This window comes from Tubulanus polymorphus, chromosome 11 (genome assembly GCF_964204645.1).
Source record: "Tubulanus polymorphus chromosome 11, tnTubPoly1.2, whole genome shotgun sequence".
NCBI classification, from domain to species: domain Eukaryota; kingdom Metazoa; phylum Nemertea; class Palaeonemertea; order Tubulaniformes; family Tubulanidae; genus Tubulanus; species Tubulanus polymorphus.
This window is the reverse complement of record NC_134035.1, coordinates 1312481-1326553: the sequence shown is the minus strand read 5'-3', so window position 1 is coordinate 1326553 and position 14073 is coordinate 1312481. Positions and strand designations below refer to the sequence as shown.

General features: G+C 40.4%; 5 protein-coding genes across 7 annotated transcripts; 3 read left to right on the top strand and 2 right to left on the bottom strand.

Moving 5' to 3' along the window:
* Positions 1–580: 580 nt before the first annotated feature.
* LOC141912589 (transmembrane protease serine 3-like) lies at positions 581–2405 on the top strand. The gene is made up of 6 exons (XM_074803880.1): positions 581–721; positions 1100–1286; positions 1426–1541; positions 1754–1891; positions 2022–2167; positions 2250–2405. The coding sequence occupies exons 1-6, from the start codon at positions 664–666 to the stop codon at positions 2403–2405; spliced, it is 801 nt and encodes a 266-aa protein (XP_074659981.1). The 5' UTR covers positions 581–663.
* Positions 2406–2590: 185 nt separating this feature from the next.
* On the bottom strand, positions 2591–3368 carry LOC141912590 (protein mom-5-like). Its single transcript, XM_074803881.1, has one exon. The coding sequence runs from the start codon at positions 3284–3286 to the stop codon at positions 2636–2638; it is 651 nt and encodes a 216-aa protein (XP_074659982.1). The 5' UTR covers positions 3287–3368; the 3' UTR covers positions 2591–2635.
* A 144-nt stretch (positions 3369–3512) lies between these two features.
* On the bottom strand, positions 3513–4532 carry LOC141913175 (uncharacterized). Its single transcript, XM_074804642.1, has 3 exons — positions 4405–4532; positions 3886–4023; positions 3513–3785 (listed from the first exon to the last, which is right to left on the bottom strand). The coding sequence occupies exons 1-3, from the start codon at positions 4454–4456 to the stop codon at positions 3649–3651; spliced, it is 327 nt and encodes a 108-aa protein (XP_074660743.1). The 5' UTR covers positions 4457–4532; the 3' UTR covers positions 3513–3648.
* A 903-nt stretch (positions 4533–5435) lies between these two features.
* On the top strand, positions 5436–9254 carry LOC141912627 (uncharacterized). 2 transcript variants are annotated; one of them, XM_074803937.1, is made up of 6 exons: positions 5436–5571; positions 6234–6245; positions 6362–6402; positions 7914–8000; positions 8113–8228; positions 8419–9254. In XM_074803937.1, the coding sequence occupies exons 1-6, from the start codon at positions 5448–5450 to the stop codon at positions 8660–8662; spliced, it is 624 nt and encodes a 207-aa protein (XP_074660038.1). In that variant the 5' UTR covers positions 5436–5447; the 3' UTR covers positions 8663–9254. The 2 variants fall into 2 exon arrangements, with proteins under 2 accessions (XP_074660038.1, XP_074660039.1); XM_074803938.1 differs by lacking the exons at positions 5436–5571; positions 6234–6245; positions 6362–6402 and adding an exon at positions 6418–7436.
* Positions 9255–9753: 499 nt separating this feature from the next.
* On the top strand, positions 9754–13646 carry LOC141913162 (uncharacterized). Of its 2 annotated transcripts, none has more exons than XM_074804626.1 (3): positions 9754–9878; positions 12926–13063; positions 13426–13646. In XM_074804626.1, exons 1-3 carry the CDS (start codon positions 9827–9829, stop codon positions 13557–13559), a joined length of 324 nt encoding a protein of 107 aa, XP_074660727.1. In that variant the 5' UTR covers positions 9754–9826; the 3' UTR covers positions 13560–13646. The 2 variants fall into 2 exon arrangements, with proteins under 2 accessions (XP_074660727.1, XP_074660726.1); XM_074804625.1 differs by lacking the exon at positions 9754–9878 and adding an exon at positions 11983–12137 and having other exon boundaries at positions 13426–13644.
* Positions 13647–14073: the final 427 nt, after the last annotated feature.

The following is a 14073-nucleotide window of genomic DNA, read 5'->3' as shown; positions in this document are numbered from 1 at the left end:
TTATAGCCTGAATTTATTTGAAATGACAAAATTTCCACTGCGGAACGAATAGATACCGGTGAAGGACACTTTGAATATAGAGCACTTGAATAGTTGGATCACTATGAATATATTTGAAGCACTATGAATAGTTAAGAAAATATAAATAGTTAGGACACTGGAAACAGTTAGGACATAGGAATAGTAGGGGCACAGGGAATAGTTGGAAATTTAAGTGAAACTCACTGGAACCTGACGGAACATCAGGATCGTTTAATAGGTCGTCAAATGAAGATTGTTTGGTTAAAAAAGCCTCTAGATTCGAAGGAAATTTTTCGTGCAGACCCTTACATCAATATGCATCAATATGGATCGCCTGCACGGCATTCAAAATACCCGAAAATTCATTGTGAAAACTGTCATATTTGTATGCAATAAAATTCAGTCGTATTTCAATTCCACCACAGTACTTGTTAGCGCGTTGTTGATCAATCTTTCTCAAATTGTTGCACATAAATTATCTGTTTTATCTTATTGCTGATTATAGTTATTTATCTTAATGGTAACTGCAGCAATATTTATCGGTAGTTAAAATGAATGCTTTTATCGTCTGGCCCTAATGGGTCGGGGGTGCTTCATAGAGAATACTTCACATAGCCATTCATCGGTCTTCTTCTTGTCGTCATGTTGGCAGCCGTTGTAGTGGTATTGTTTACGGTGCTGGTTTCCGCATCGACCGCCGGTATTTATTTCAATTTCTAGTAGTTCCTCTCACTACGTTACTTTCATGAGCTATTAATCGTGTAATGAAAATTTTACCAAATATCGTCTTAACGAAAATAATCGAAAACTTAATAAGTTATAACCCAGTTGATGATATAACAGTTTATTCTGACAGTTTCGAAGTCTTGACCAAACTTTATCAGAGAAACTTTAGTCAATACTATCTGGTTTTTGCTAATTAAGTTTCACGTTTTCGATTGTTTTCGTGAAGATGATATTTGATAATACTTTCATTACAGTCTTAAGTTGTTGAATTGGCTATAGAACTAAGATGGTCCAAGAATCTAGTCTAAGCAATCTGGCCTCTTCGTTGTTACTACAATCTTTAATCGTTTAGCGCCTGAACAGTGTGGTGTAAGCAGCGGGGCTGATGATGGATGGCGCATTATATCAGGCACGGCGTCTAAATCGGGCCAGTGGCCCTGGCAGGTCAGCCTTCATTTCCTCGGGCGTCACGTTTGCGGAGGAACCTTGATCAACAAGAATACTATTCTGACCGCGGCTCATTGTACTAAGATAGCACGGTAAGTCAAGTCAGTCGGATTGTCGTTTAATTGATAAAACGATATATACAAGGCGTGCTGGCCAACAGACCAATGGAACTATCAACTTATACACGGATATAAAACCATCATGAACTGTATCGTTTCTTTTCTTCAATAGTGGAACTTATCCTCATTTGTGGGAGGCCGTAATCGGCGAAATCAACATTAAAAAACCGAAGAAAAAATACCTGATATCAAAGGTCGAGCGACATATACGATTTGTTCAGTTCCGAGGTGAGTATGAAAGCCAGTGGCCGCGCAGTTCATGGGTAAGAAATGTAGTTCGAAGTTCGGCCATATCTTTCACATTGTGTTCAATATATTATAAAATTTAACATCTATACTTTAGAAATAATTGAACAAAATCGTGTCTATTGTTGTCTGCTTTTGTATGGTCACATGAACCTGGTCCGTGAACTGCATTTTTCTTAATATGATGATTTTAGGATTCGACATAGCAATAATGAAGCTGACTAAAGACGTTGAATTCAGTAGCACTCAAATGCCCGCTTGTCTGCCGAGCCACGACCCTTCTCCTGATGATACCTGTTACGCCAGCGGCTTCGGGCAAACTTACAAAGCGGGTAAGTCAAATTTGAACTTTCGCACTTTTCGCTATTTCGCCATTTGAAGACATTTCTGAAGTAGATACTAAGAAATATTCGACTTTCAGAGACTCGCTAACAGTGTGTATTTTCTGTTTTGTGACTTAAGGAGTTATTGGACGTCCGTCGGAAAAGCTAATGCACGTCGCTGTTGATATCATAAACACGAAGGTCTGCGCTCGAGCTTTCCGCCAGGCAATAATCGACACGAGAACAATCTGCGCAGGGGGCGCTAGTAGCAAAAACGTCTGCAAGGTGAGATACTTAAAGACTGTAAAAGCGTCCTTCTCGCCAGAAAATGAGCTGATTTAGTATTTGAAATGTTTTCTACTTGAAGGGTGATTCGGGTGGGCCACTGGTGTGTAAAAGACAAGGTAAATGGTACGTACACGGTGTAACCTCTTTCGGCAATTTCCCTTGTGGCAGAAAGGGAGAACCCGGAGTCTACACCCGAGTAACGTCATATCTTGACTGGATAAACGAGCGAGCGTGATTGGCTATCTGAGTTTATTCACCGTGTTAATTTGATATATAATAATTTTGCTTATCAGACAGAAAAGTTTGTTTCGTTCACTTTTAGCAACGTTTCTCTCAAAGAGAAAAGAAATTGAACTGTAGATAAATTAATTGTATTGTTTTCTGAATTATAAATAGTCTTAGTATTTATTTAAGATTTAGTATTTCATGCAAATCTTACGACCAAAAATGTTACGAATTTCGTGTTTATTCCTTCATCAATTTTCTGATTTTATCGTCAATGCTTTTGCGTAGATTTTTCAACGTACGAACAGCTTGGTTGATTCTAGTATCGGCGTATGTCTTCAAATTCAGAAGACCTCCTCGTCTATAAGCGGGCGGGCGAGGTGTCGTGGTCGGCTGCGGTTCCGGGCTAGGTTTATGCTGCGGTTCGGAACTCTGTCCCATCTTCTTCATCTGAGCCGCGTCCAGTTTATTCACGCACAGTCCGCTTGGAGGCAATTTCGCGCAGTCTATGCCTAGATCCGACCAACTGAATCCGAAATTATTCATAATCGGTTCGCATCGTTGTTTGGCTATTAAACAGAGAGTTTCACACGGCGGTATCGGGTCTTCCAACACGGTGCAAACCGGCAAATACCACGTACATAACAACCACCTGAACTGCTGGCCACAACCGCCTCCCACCAGCGGATAGTACCTCTCCATCGCGGCTACAGCCTGCTGTTGAGTCGTCTCTCCGGGAAGGTTCGGAAGTATGGTCATGTTGTAAAGTCTCGTCGGGCACATCGTGGTTGTAATCGGCTCGCAACGAGGCGTCCTCGGCTTCCCCGATTTAACCACGCCATTGCAGGCTAAAGACGCGAAGAACAGCAGCGATGCCACAAAACGATACATTTCCAATGGTTTCGCTGGCGATGTAAGGCTCGTAAATGCTAGGACGCTTCGCTCGCAGTTGCAACATTCCCATATCTAGGTTTGTAATATGAAATTATTGCAGCATTTATTTACATGAATTGTATCGCGGTAGTTTTCATCAATTATCTCTTTGTTCATTACAAAATACCACGAAAGTCCGGGGTAATCTACCACGCTGACATATACAAGTATATGGTAAACACGTTAGTCAGAGTTCAAGCATATTTATTGACATATAGACATATTTATACAAACGTATGCAGGCTAGACACAAATGTCTGAAAATACGCGTATTCACAAAATATGCAAAGAATATGCATTTGCATCATCTATGTATAGAATTAGCTAGAGTTATTACAGAGGTGTCCAATGCAGGTACAGAAATTAAGCGTGTCCCCTTTTGAGCCGGTCATTTCTCTGCAGTTGGGATGAAGAATGCTACCCCCGCAGCCTCGAAGGATATGCCGTTCACCCGATACTGAAACGAACAAAACAACACCAATTACAAAATGGGGTCTCAGGTACCAAAACCAAGCAGGTTTTTCCCTATGCATTGAATATGAAGAAGATATATTTACCCATCGTTGCATAGATCGTCAGGCACTTGTAACGACATGAAACTTTTTTTGCAATTTTGTCCAATTTGTCGCCTTTCCAGCAGTTGATTCCGTATTCAGTTCGCGTGGAAGCGCATCGGTAACATTCCACACCCGCAGCTGTCATAGGAAAGTTTTACACATAATAATGAATGTTCTGTTTTATCTTCGAATTTTCTACGTCTGAATTCATTATCGGCGTAGATTAGAATTTTTGAACAGAAAATAATCCTAAATTCTAGCGTTTTAAGCATCCTCGCTTTCCAGGGTTTGATTGCCGCCCGCCGAAAGCTCCGGATGGAATTCTTAATGCATTTCGAAATCTTAGGGGTCTGGCCGGACCCCCACGGACACCGCCTAGACCCCTCTAAATTTACTACAGAATCTTCGCCTTTTCTGCATTTGTGGTGGGATTTTCTACGTCTTGTATTTTTTCATACAGACATCTTATTTTGAAATTTCTTAATACTCGAAATTAAACTAATTGAAGTTTCTACTCACCCACGTTTATTCCACATAAAACCAACACGGAAACCACTAAAACGACGTGCATTTTTCAGCCGTACCGAGTTTGCAATAACAAATCATCAGTAAAAACTTGATAACCAGTGAGCGTATTGGATAGTTCATAATCATTTCATCATTCATTGTATAAACAGTGAAATAATGAGTCGCTAGAAGATGATTAACGATGTTAATGGACGGCGGTATTTGTGTTGGCTTTAACTATCAAAAACTGGAAAGATAACCTGGATAACCCCTAGATACAGTTTGCCGTTGATGGAATTGAGACAAAAGAACGACATAGAGTTGAAACATGCGAAATCGCTGCCGAGAATGATAAAATCGCGGTTAGGATCTGACAAGCTTGCCGCAAGCTTGTCAGATCCCGGCCTAACCGTCAAGTGCTGCCGCTAATGATTACGGTAGCGGTAAATACGAGAAGTAAACTCAACTGGTGGTCTAGTTTACTGCGGCATGCGAGTATAAAGTTAGTTAGACTGGTTACCGATAGAACAGGCAACCAGTCTAAAAGTTAGTTCACATTTCACCGCTACCGTTTAGTATAGTGGCAGCACTTGCCGGTTTAGGGCTAAAGTAGTTACATCTAGAACTATTTGATAAAAAATAGATCTATGGATAATATTGAAGTACTATAACTAATGATGAACTATACCTACTTAATTGGAAATGTCAGTCGTATAGTTCATCTATGCTTCAAGAATTTCCCCTGAGTCCGGCCCGCCTGTCGGTAAATAGTTTGTCCATTACACCAGTTCAAAGACTCTGGCAAGCGAGTAATTTATTAGTTCACATTTATCCCGCTATCGTTATACATAGGGGCAGCACCGAACGGTCGAGTGTGGCTTGCCCGTATTAGAATTATTCTTTCAAACGCTTAATTCCAAGCTTATCCGATAAAGAATCTCATCTAAGAAATAAGTCTCAAGCCGTTTATATAATAGAAACGGTTTTCACTTTGTTTTGTGCCTTGGCTTAATAACAATAAAGTAAATTGAATTGAAATCCGTCGTCGTAACAAAATGTCGCGTAGTCGAAGTGAAGGAGCTTTATTTGTAGGGCGTCTCAGTAAAGATACGTGTACTCGTGATCTAGAGGAGATATTTGAGAAATATGGACACATTACCCGTTGTGACATCAAATACGGTACGTTTTGAAGTATGAAACATTCGATAAACTGCGTCTCACTCAACCCACCCCGTCCCGCTGTTTTTTTAGTTCCCTGGCTCTCTTATGAGCTAAAGCTGACCCTTACCTAGGCCTAATAATCCTTCAACGTATATTTACATTGCTGTATAGCCACCATCCTCCAAGGAGGTCGAGAGGGAAGGGGCCAGCGCGCGCAGCAACTAGTGAAAGCAGTGCTGTGTCCAGGAGAGATAGGCCTAATTATGAGTTCTGACACTCTTGGGTAGGTCTTTACAGATGGAATCTTCCAGACACTTAAGGCAAGCTCATTATTATTTATCTAGTAGAATCACAAAAAATCCTCATGGGATGTAAGGCCACACCTCGTCTGGTAAGTATCCATTAGGTATGCTATCGATGCTTAGTGTGCGATAGAATATCAACTAGGACATCGCCTACTGTGGCAATAGAGGATTCCGCTTATGACAAAGTAATGATCCACAGGGTCTGCTTATGTCCAGTAGGACATCGCCTACTGTGGCGATAGAGGATTCCACTTGTGACAAGTGATGATCCACAGGGTCTGCTAGCAGGAGATATGATTCCACTTGTAGACCTACGTCCGACCGAAATCTTTAAGACCCTTACTATAAATTGTTTTTGTGTTTTCTATTTTTTAGGTGCTGAAATGGGTGAGTTATAAAAAGATGAATCAATGCCGCAATTAGGAGTTCCTCCACCCTCCCCCGCGTCCCAAAAATCTCGGCTGCGGATACCAAACATCGACTTAAACCTCGTTTATTTTCAGCTTACGCGTTTGTAGACTTCGAAGATCGTCGCGATGCCGAGGTTCGTACTTCGATATAAAACTTTCTTTGAGCTTAAATTAAAAAAAAAAAAAACTAAATGAACGAACGAATATCGATGCTTTATACAATTGACCGTTCGTACGGTCTCTTCTCAATGTGACTTGTTTATGACAAAATCATCGCGACGTTTCGACTACATTTTTAAAGGACGCTATTTTTCAATTTCATATTCTACTTAAAATGGGAAAAACGAGTTGTGATGAAATTCATTCGGTCGAAACTTCGCGTTGACGTCGTCCAAAATATTTGATGAAATCGATTATGAATTTACTTTCGTTTACGCGTCTAGCAGAATTGCTCGTCGATTTGTCGAATCGTAAAGCAAATTTTCTCTTGTGCCGAAAGTGAAACTCGCTAAGTCGTCATAATTGGGACGATTTTTATATCCATCCAACTCCCGGGCCCTTCAGTTCTCTGCTACTAAGTAGGGCGCAGATACACGTTCCCAAAATCTCAAAGAATTTAAGGGGTTAGAAATGAGATATAACCTAGGTTCTAGAAATCCGAGAAAAAGGGGTTTTTGAAAGTGGCTCCGTGATTCTTTTTTAGTTGAAAAGGTTGTTTTGTATGTCCTTCCATAGATGTTACTCTAAGAAGTGAAGAGCCCGGGATCTAAATCGATGAATTAGTGAATTGGGACTCAAACATAAACAGACGACTTCAGCGAGTTTGACTGCGAATAATTTTCATATATTTAATATCTATGAGTAATTTTTTCATATAATGTGATATTTTTATTAATTGTTATTATGTTACTGACTGCCCCACAGTTTCAAACCATCGCCAGTCCGTATCAGTCGTCATCAGCCTACGACAATAATACGCCATAGTCGACACACACACCGCCATTACCATTGCCGTACCATGCCAACGCCACCATACCATTGCCATTACTTGTAAAGCCACCCTCAATACCGCCCAGCCAGGCTACCTGACCACTACTGTTCATGTGATCCGAACATGACCATTACCAGGTCAGATTTCCGAGCCGCGGGTGTATGCGTGTTGAACAAGGTATCAGTGTTACTCTTTAATAATAATAATCGATATTACAGTAGACTCTTTGCCAACTCGGCGCGTACGCAAACGCCGCTGTGGCAAGCGAGTATCCACCAGGTGGTGCTTCGGGTCTTCGGCGCGCTTCAATTACTTCTAATACTGCGGTGAAATCGAATCGACTTTTCGAGTAATTTCCAGAGTGCCGAGTTGGCAATAGTCTGCTGTAGTTAATACTATTATATATACATAACAAAGAAAAAAATGTAACATTACGAAAACATCTTCTAATTCTAGCAATTTAAATGCTAAACTTAAATTCGATGAAATCCGATACAAGATTTTTATCGATTCGAGAAATAACTTCTCTTATTTTAAACCTTAGAAACGTATTTTGTATAATTTGTCTCATATCGTGTTGAATGTCGAAACGAATGAATCTCGAGTAGAGAATCTGTAATTTTTATTCACTCGTTCGAACGACGTTTATTTCAGGACGCCGTGAAATACGAGAACGGTCGCGACGTCTGCGGATCGGTGATCATCGTCGAATGGGCGAAGGGTAACCCGAGACGACCGGTGGTAAGTGTGGAAAATTGGATACAAACAGATTATACCTAGTCACCAGAAGAACCGGTATAAAATAGCCAAAACCTGATATTATAACCTGATACTTTGTACGTATTACTTGTAGTCGAACTGGCGACGAGGAGGTGGTAGTGGAGGAGGTATGGGAGGAGGCGGAGGAGGTAGAAGAGGTCGTTCACCTCCTCCCAGACGACGAATCGGTGGAGGTAGCAGACGTAGCAGGTAAAATTACGCAATTCAGTCGCTGAATTGTCTTTTATTTCTATTAATGAATATTTCTTGTAAGTTTTATACAGTTTGTAGCGCGTCTACTCGGTCCTGCTTAGTGCTACTTTTTGGGAAAAGCTTATTAAGGCCTAAAAATCTACGTGATGTTTAGTAAATTCGGGTTATTTTTGCTTCCTATTTCCAGGTCTCGATCTCGTGACCGACATCGCCGACGCAGCAACAGTCGATCGAAGAGTCGTTCGCGGAGTCATTCGCGCGACCGCGTCGGCGCGGGCCGACGTTCGAGACACGCGCGACGTTCGATGACGCCGCGGTCGCGCAGCGGTTCGAGGTCGCGTAGTCGATCGCGTTCTCCGCGCGTCCTGATGAGGAACGTCGACGGGAACGGTTCCGCGCGACCGTCTCGCAGCCGTTCGACCAGTATTTGAAGATTCGCGTTTAAAGCACGCCGTGCTCGGAGTGAGACCGGTATTTACGGTTTTATAAAGGAGAACGAGGCGCACGAGGACGCTTCTCGTTAACAATAAATTGTTGTTTTGTCGTATCGAAGCGACGCGGGCAGTATTTCAATTATCGAGACATTTCTCATGAACGATATTCGTGAAATGAAGAATATTTTCGTTTAAGTTTCAAATCTCGGTTGTAGATCATTCTAGTCTGTACGCTCGAATGACGCTCCTAGATTTAGATTCCAAAACTTTTTTTGAGATGCTCAAAAGCGTTGAATATTCAGACGCTGCGGTGAAAATGTTTTTATTTCATGTTAATTGCGGCAGCGTTGCAAAAACGGAAGTGTCAAACTTAATTATCGGATCAGTCGCTTGAGATGTTTTATGGAATCTTGATAAATTTTCATGGTATCCTTTACCAGTTTTCTCATCTCTTATTAAATATAATTCTGTTAGTTGCTTGAATGAATTGATTCAGATGAATTAAATTTTATGTATACAAATTGATATTATTACATATTGTGTGACCATTGCACCATCCCTTGTAAAATATGCCGAGCAATAAACAATAGCGTTGTTGTAAATTTATTATATGAACGCGGAATTGTTTTCTTTAATTTACTTTTTTACTTTCAAGGAAAATTCAAGGAATCAGAAAATCTTTCATGATAAATCATTGTTACAACGACGAACAACGACATAAGAAGACCTGAAAATTTTTTGATTGCGCAACATTTCATGTTCGTTTTCTTTGAATCTGTGAAAACAAAGTAACAAACAAACTTTAAGCGATGAAAAAAGAGACAAAAATACTAATATCTAGCTCGGTTAGTTTTGGTAGTTTGAAATAGACATTTGTATTTATTGGACATGAACAAAAGTACATTATGCGATTTCCGCTGAATAAAAAGGATTTTTTCTGTGCATAATTTTTCCCAACTTAATGTAGTAACAAATGGATATATATGTAATTTGTCTGCCCTTGACAAAAATATTAAAACCAGCGTTAATTTGTTGTGAACAAACATACATTGGCACGATTTAGGATTTTTTTCTGCACACAATGTTTCCCAACTCGATGCGATTATATGTAATTTGTCTGGAGGTGAATATTTTCTGCTCTCTGTCAACTCGGCCGGGAAAATGAATGGTTTATTCATAGGACTCGTATTTCTGAGCGTGTGTTGTAGAATCGGTAAGAAGCGAGTTATTTAATCGTGTGATATAATTTTGCATATAATGGGCAGAAAGTGGCCACCCTCAATACGGTCCTGAGAATTTTCTGATCGACTTCGAGAAGGCAACACCATCGCGTGTTAGTTGTGTCCAGACCAAGTTGTTTTTAACACAGGTTCAGGAGTTCGTTGTTATTCCTGCGATTCTCGCGAGAGACAGTACGGAGGGGATTGCTTCAGGTTGACTAAGTTGGATGAAATAGCCGAGAAGATAGAATGCGACGTTAGATGTTTGACAACCAAATTCAGTAAGTGTCACAATGTCCACTTATGTAGGCAGTAAACGTTGCGATCAGTTTTAACCATCTTAAGTACACTATCAGCGACTGGTTTATCGTTTCTTTACCACCCGACGATTAGGCTAAACAAAAATGATACCTTGTTTCTCCGCAGCGGCCGGGTCATTTTTGTAAAATATGATAAAATTCATAAACAGTTCATTTCCATAGCGGCCGGGTCTGTTATGGTGAAATTGATCACGATCTTTAAAAAAAGTAATGTATAGGGTAGATAGGCGGCCGGCCGGGTCAACATTTAAGCTCAGCAGAGCGGAGAAACAAGGTTTCAATTTTTTTTGGCCTTTCAGGTCGCATAAAATCCTACTATTAGTAGGATTTTATGCGACCTGAAGTTACATTTAACTACTTTAATGTTTGAATTTCACTATCTGTGATTTATTGTCAAGCGGATTTCTTTCAATATCATCATTCGAACAACTATCTCATCGTTTTCTGTTTACACGAGAAATCTACGTTTGTATATACTTTCAGCTGGAATTGGCAGCTTTATAAAAAGAGGATGCGGATTTATAAGCCCCGATAAATGCCTGAGGACGACCGCGTACGACGCATCTGGAGTGTTCAAAATATGCGCGTGTGACGGTGATCTGTGCAATAATTTTGAGATACCGTTCGACATTCACAAATTCACTTGAAAATATTGTTCAATAGGAAATATAAGGTGTTTGTTGTGCTCTTTTCTGCCTCACAGGTTTGGTCTAATATCTGCTGACAATCAAGGTCTCAATTCTTTTGGTGCCGAGCTTGACTTTAAACCGACGATTTCTGGGGAACGACTCGCACTCGCAACGCGCTGTCCTATGAACAATTCTTTTTAGATCGGTTGAATTTCATCGAAATATTTTTGAGATCATGTCACGTGATTAGTGGAAATCCACGTGAATCAAATGAATGTTTAACTGCTACATGATAAGGGTTACTAATTACGATGAAATGCTAATTAGTGATAGTTTACAGTCATTCATTGGCGTTTTAGTTTTTTGAGTCGAAAACCTTGAAGGCAATACGACCTTTATGTGAATGCCCCTTTGCCAATCTAATTAACCCTATGGATGTCTCAGAAAATGTGTTACCGCAGCTTTTAGATTAGTTATTCATTAACTATAATCGTAATTAGTTTTTGGGGGTAAGGTTGGTAGACCTGGATGTTTGCTCGAGGATGAAATGTTGAAATGCAAAGATTAGCCATTGATGGCTGAGCACTGGCGTGTTTTTGAATGGCTGTAAATGGAGTCAAACCATAAGAAATAAGAATTGAGTTGATCAACCATACAGCTTAGGAAACACATTTTCTGATACATCCTATATAGTTTGACAGAGTGGTTTAGCGCGAGTTTGTCGACTGCGAAGAATTCCGCGGCCGTGTATCCGTTTATATGGCTGATGCCAAAAAATCTACGCCGAGGAAAGCGCTGTTTGTTTACTTTTGCGGAAAATTCAAGGAATCAGAAAATCTGTTCGTGTTGATGGAACTCCTCGTAACAACGAACATTCGGGCACCTGAACAAAATCTTCTAATTGCGCAACATTTCATTGTCTTTTAATCTATGAAACCATCCGACGCTATAAAAACATAAAGCGATTGTAAACGAGAGAGAAATAGTTCGACATTAATCAAAACTGGCATTTATTGCCGTGAACAAAAAATACGTCACACGATTTCCGCTGAATAAAAAAGATTTTCCTGCGCATAATGTTTCCCGACGGAACGGATGTAATTATATGTAATTAATATGGATTATATGTAATTTGTCCAGAGGTGAATATTTATATTTGTATCCAGTTTATATATAACTAACATACTTCTGAACGGAAAGAAAACTATATAGTATAGTCTGCTCTCTATCGATTCGGCTGCAGGAAAAATGAACGGTTTATTCGTAGGACTTGTATTTCTGAGCGTGTGTTGTTGTGGTATCGGTAAGAAGCGATGTTTGACACAATTTCGTTTGTTTTTCGTATGCTAGTTATCAATCGGTGATACAAGCCAGCCACAGGGCCTAACTGAACAAAATAATTCAATAGGCTTTACGAAAATAAGGCTAAAACAAAATGATACCTGGTTTCTCCTAATCGGCCAGGTCATTTTGTAAACTGCGATGAAATTTGTAATCAGTACATTTCTATAGCTGCCGGATGTTATGGCTGATCGTGATTTTAGAAAAGTGTAATGTACAGAGTAGATAGGCGGTCGGCCGGGTCGTTTTCAGCACAGCAAAAACGAGAAACGAGGTATCAATTTTTTAAGCATTTTTTTCTAAGCAGTACACAGCTAGGAATGGAGTAAAGCTCATATTTGATCATCGCTGCCTTTGCATACCACTAGGCCCTACCAGGGGGTGGCCACTGACCTGGAAAACTCTGGGGGGGGGGGGGGAATTCGAATAATCTAGAAATTCGGATAATGCTATTGTTTCTTTATCAGTAGGTGATTCAATGAAAAATGGTTGAATTATAACATTTTAAACCAAGAGATTTCTCAGATTCACTTAGTGAATTCTTTGTAACATCAGTGAAAATGCAGGGAATTTTAGTGCCAGTGCTAGCTCCTCTGCTGTCTGGGTCCACCCTGGATTAGGTCTAAGGGGAATTTGTAAATGAGCGGAAAGTGGCCACCCTGACCAAAAAGGGATATTTTGACTGTGTCGCAGAAGGCAGCACCACCACTTGTTAGTCGTGACCCGGTAAAGTGTTTGTTCTAATTGTAGGTTCGGGAGTTCGATGTTACTTCTGCGACTCGTCGTACACGAGGTATGGACGGGATTGTTGGAGAGGGAGCAGGTTAGATAAAATAGCCAGGAAGATACACTGCAGATATAAATGTATGACAATCTATACTCAATTGGGTAAGTGTCTCAATGTCCGCTTATGAAGGCCGTATATAGTGCCTTCGACGAGAATTGAAATTGTTAGTGCAGTCCGATCCTTATGATGTTGCAGTCCTTTTTAATGCCGCTGCCTTATTTGCCAACATTTTTCAGAGAACAAATTTGCCCAATCTACCGGTAACTCCACCACCCCTCACCCGAATTCAATGAAATCCCCAATTATTCGTTTATAACGCCAAATTCGTTACAATGTCATGTTTTTCATCGGATCCCAATGTCGGAAAGACTTTTACTGCGCTTCAATATTTGGACTTCACTATATTCTAATTGTGTAAAATTCAACAGTTTTTCAGTTTTTCTTTCTGTTTGTATATTTTTAGCGAGAGGTGGCAGGTATATACTGAGAGGATGCGGAAGTCAAACATCCGATGTTGATTGCGTGAGGGTGACCACCTATCGCGGGGACGTGCTCAAATTCTGCGGGTGCGTCGGTGATTTCTGCAACGATCGCTGAACTACTGTTCAACATTTCACGAAAGATAATTCATTTGAAAAAATTGTTCAAGCCAATATAAAGAAATATAGGATGTTTTTTGTTCTGTTTTCTGCCTCTCAAGATGTTCTACTTGACTTGACTTCTCTATAATGGATGGGTCATCTTTTTGGACTGCCCTAACTCCATGGCGTCCACATTTTAGAAGAAATGAAAAGATTCCGGCTAATTTTTCCACAAAACTTTCAAGCATCCATAACGGACAACAAGCAACATCCAAATGAATCTAAGTTTCATAAAAACCGGAATGCGACGCTGTACTGGCTTTGTTAACTAGGCCTTATTTTTGATACCCCTTAGATATTCGCGCGCATGATATCCGCGAAAAAGTCCGCGACTGTATCCGCTGATACGGGCACAACACCAAATCCGCGTTTTAGACACGATGCAATTTTAACGGTGGAGGCTGGGGCCCAACTAATTTGAAAGCGCTGAATGAAATGGAAATGTTCCAGGCTCCAGCCAGGCCCAGTGC

Coding starts and splice junctions, on each gene's coding strand:
- LOC141912589 (XM_074803880.1), top strand. CDS start 664: ATGTTGGCAGCCGTTGTAGTGGTATTGTTTACGGTGCTGGTTTCCGCA. Junction 1,542..1,753: donor ACGATTTGTTCAGTTCCGAG/GTGAGTATGAAA, acceptor TGATGATTTTAG/GATTCGACATAGCAATAATG. Junction 2,168..2,249: donor GTAGCAAAAACGTCTGCAAG/GTGAGATACTTA, acceptor TTCTACTTGAAG/GGTGATTCGGGTGGGCCACT.
- LOC141912590 (XM_074803881.1), bottom strand. CDS start 3,286: ATGTATCGTTTTGTGGCATCGCTGCTGTTCTTCGCGTCTTTAGCCTGC.
- LOC141913162 (XM_074804625.1), top strand. CDS start 12,083: ATGAACGGTTTATTCGTAGGACTTGTATTTCTGAGCGTGTGTTGTTGT. Junction 12,138..12,925: donor CGTGTGTTGTTGTGGTATCG/GTAAGAAGCGAT, acceptor TTCTAATTGTAG/GTTCGGGAGTTCGATGTTAC. Junction 13,064..13,425: donor GACAATCTATACTCAATTGG/GTAAGTGTCTCA, acceptor GTATATTTTTAG/CGAGAGGTGGCAGGTATATA.
- LOC141912627 (XM_074803937.1), top strand. CDS start 5,448: ATGTCGCGTAGTCGAAGTGAAGGAGCTTTATTTGTAGGGCGTCTCAGT. Junction 6,403..7,913: donor AAGATCGTCGCGATGCCGAG/GTTCGTACTTCG, acceptor CGTTTATTTCAG/GACGCCGTGAAATACGAGAA. Junction 8,001..8,112: donor GTAACCCGAGACGACCGGTG/GTAAGTGTGGAA, acceptor TATTACTTGTAG/TCGAACTGGCGACGAGGAGG.
- LOC141913175 (XM_074804642.1), bottom strand. CDS start 4,456: ATGCACGTCGTTTTAGTGGTTTCCGTGTTGGTTTTATGTGGAATAAAC. Junction 4,024..4,404: donor TTTATGTGGAATAAACGTGG/GTGAGTAGAAAC, acceptor TTCCTATGACAG/CTGCGGGTGTGGAATGTTAC. Junction 3,786..3,885: donor GACGATCTATGCAACGATGG/GTAAATATATCT, acceptor TGTTCGTTTCAG/TATCGGGTGAACGGCATATC.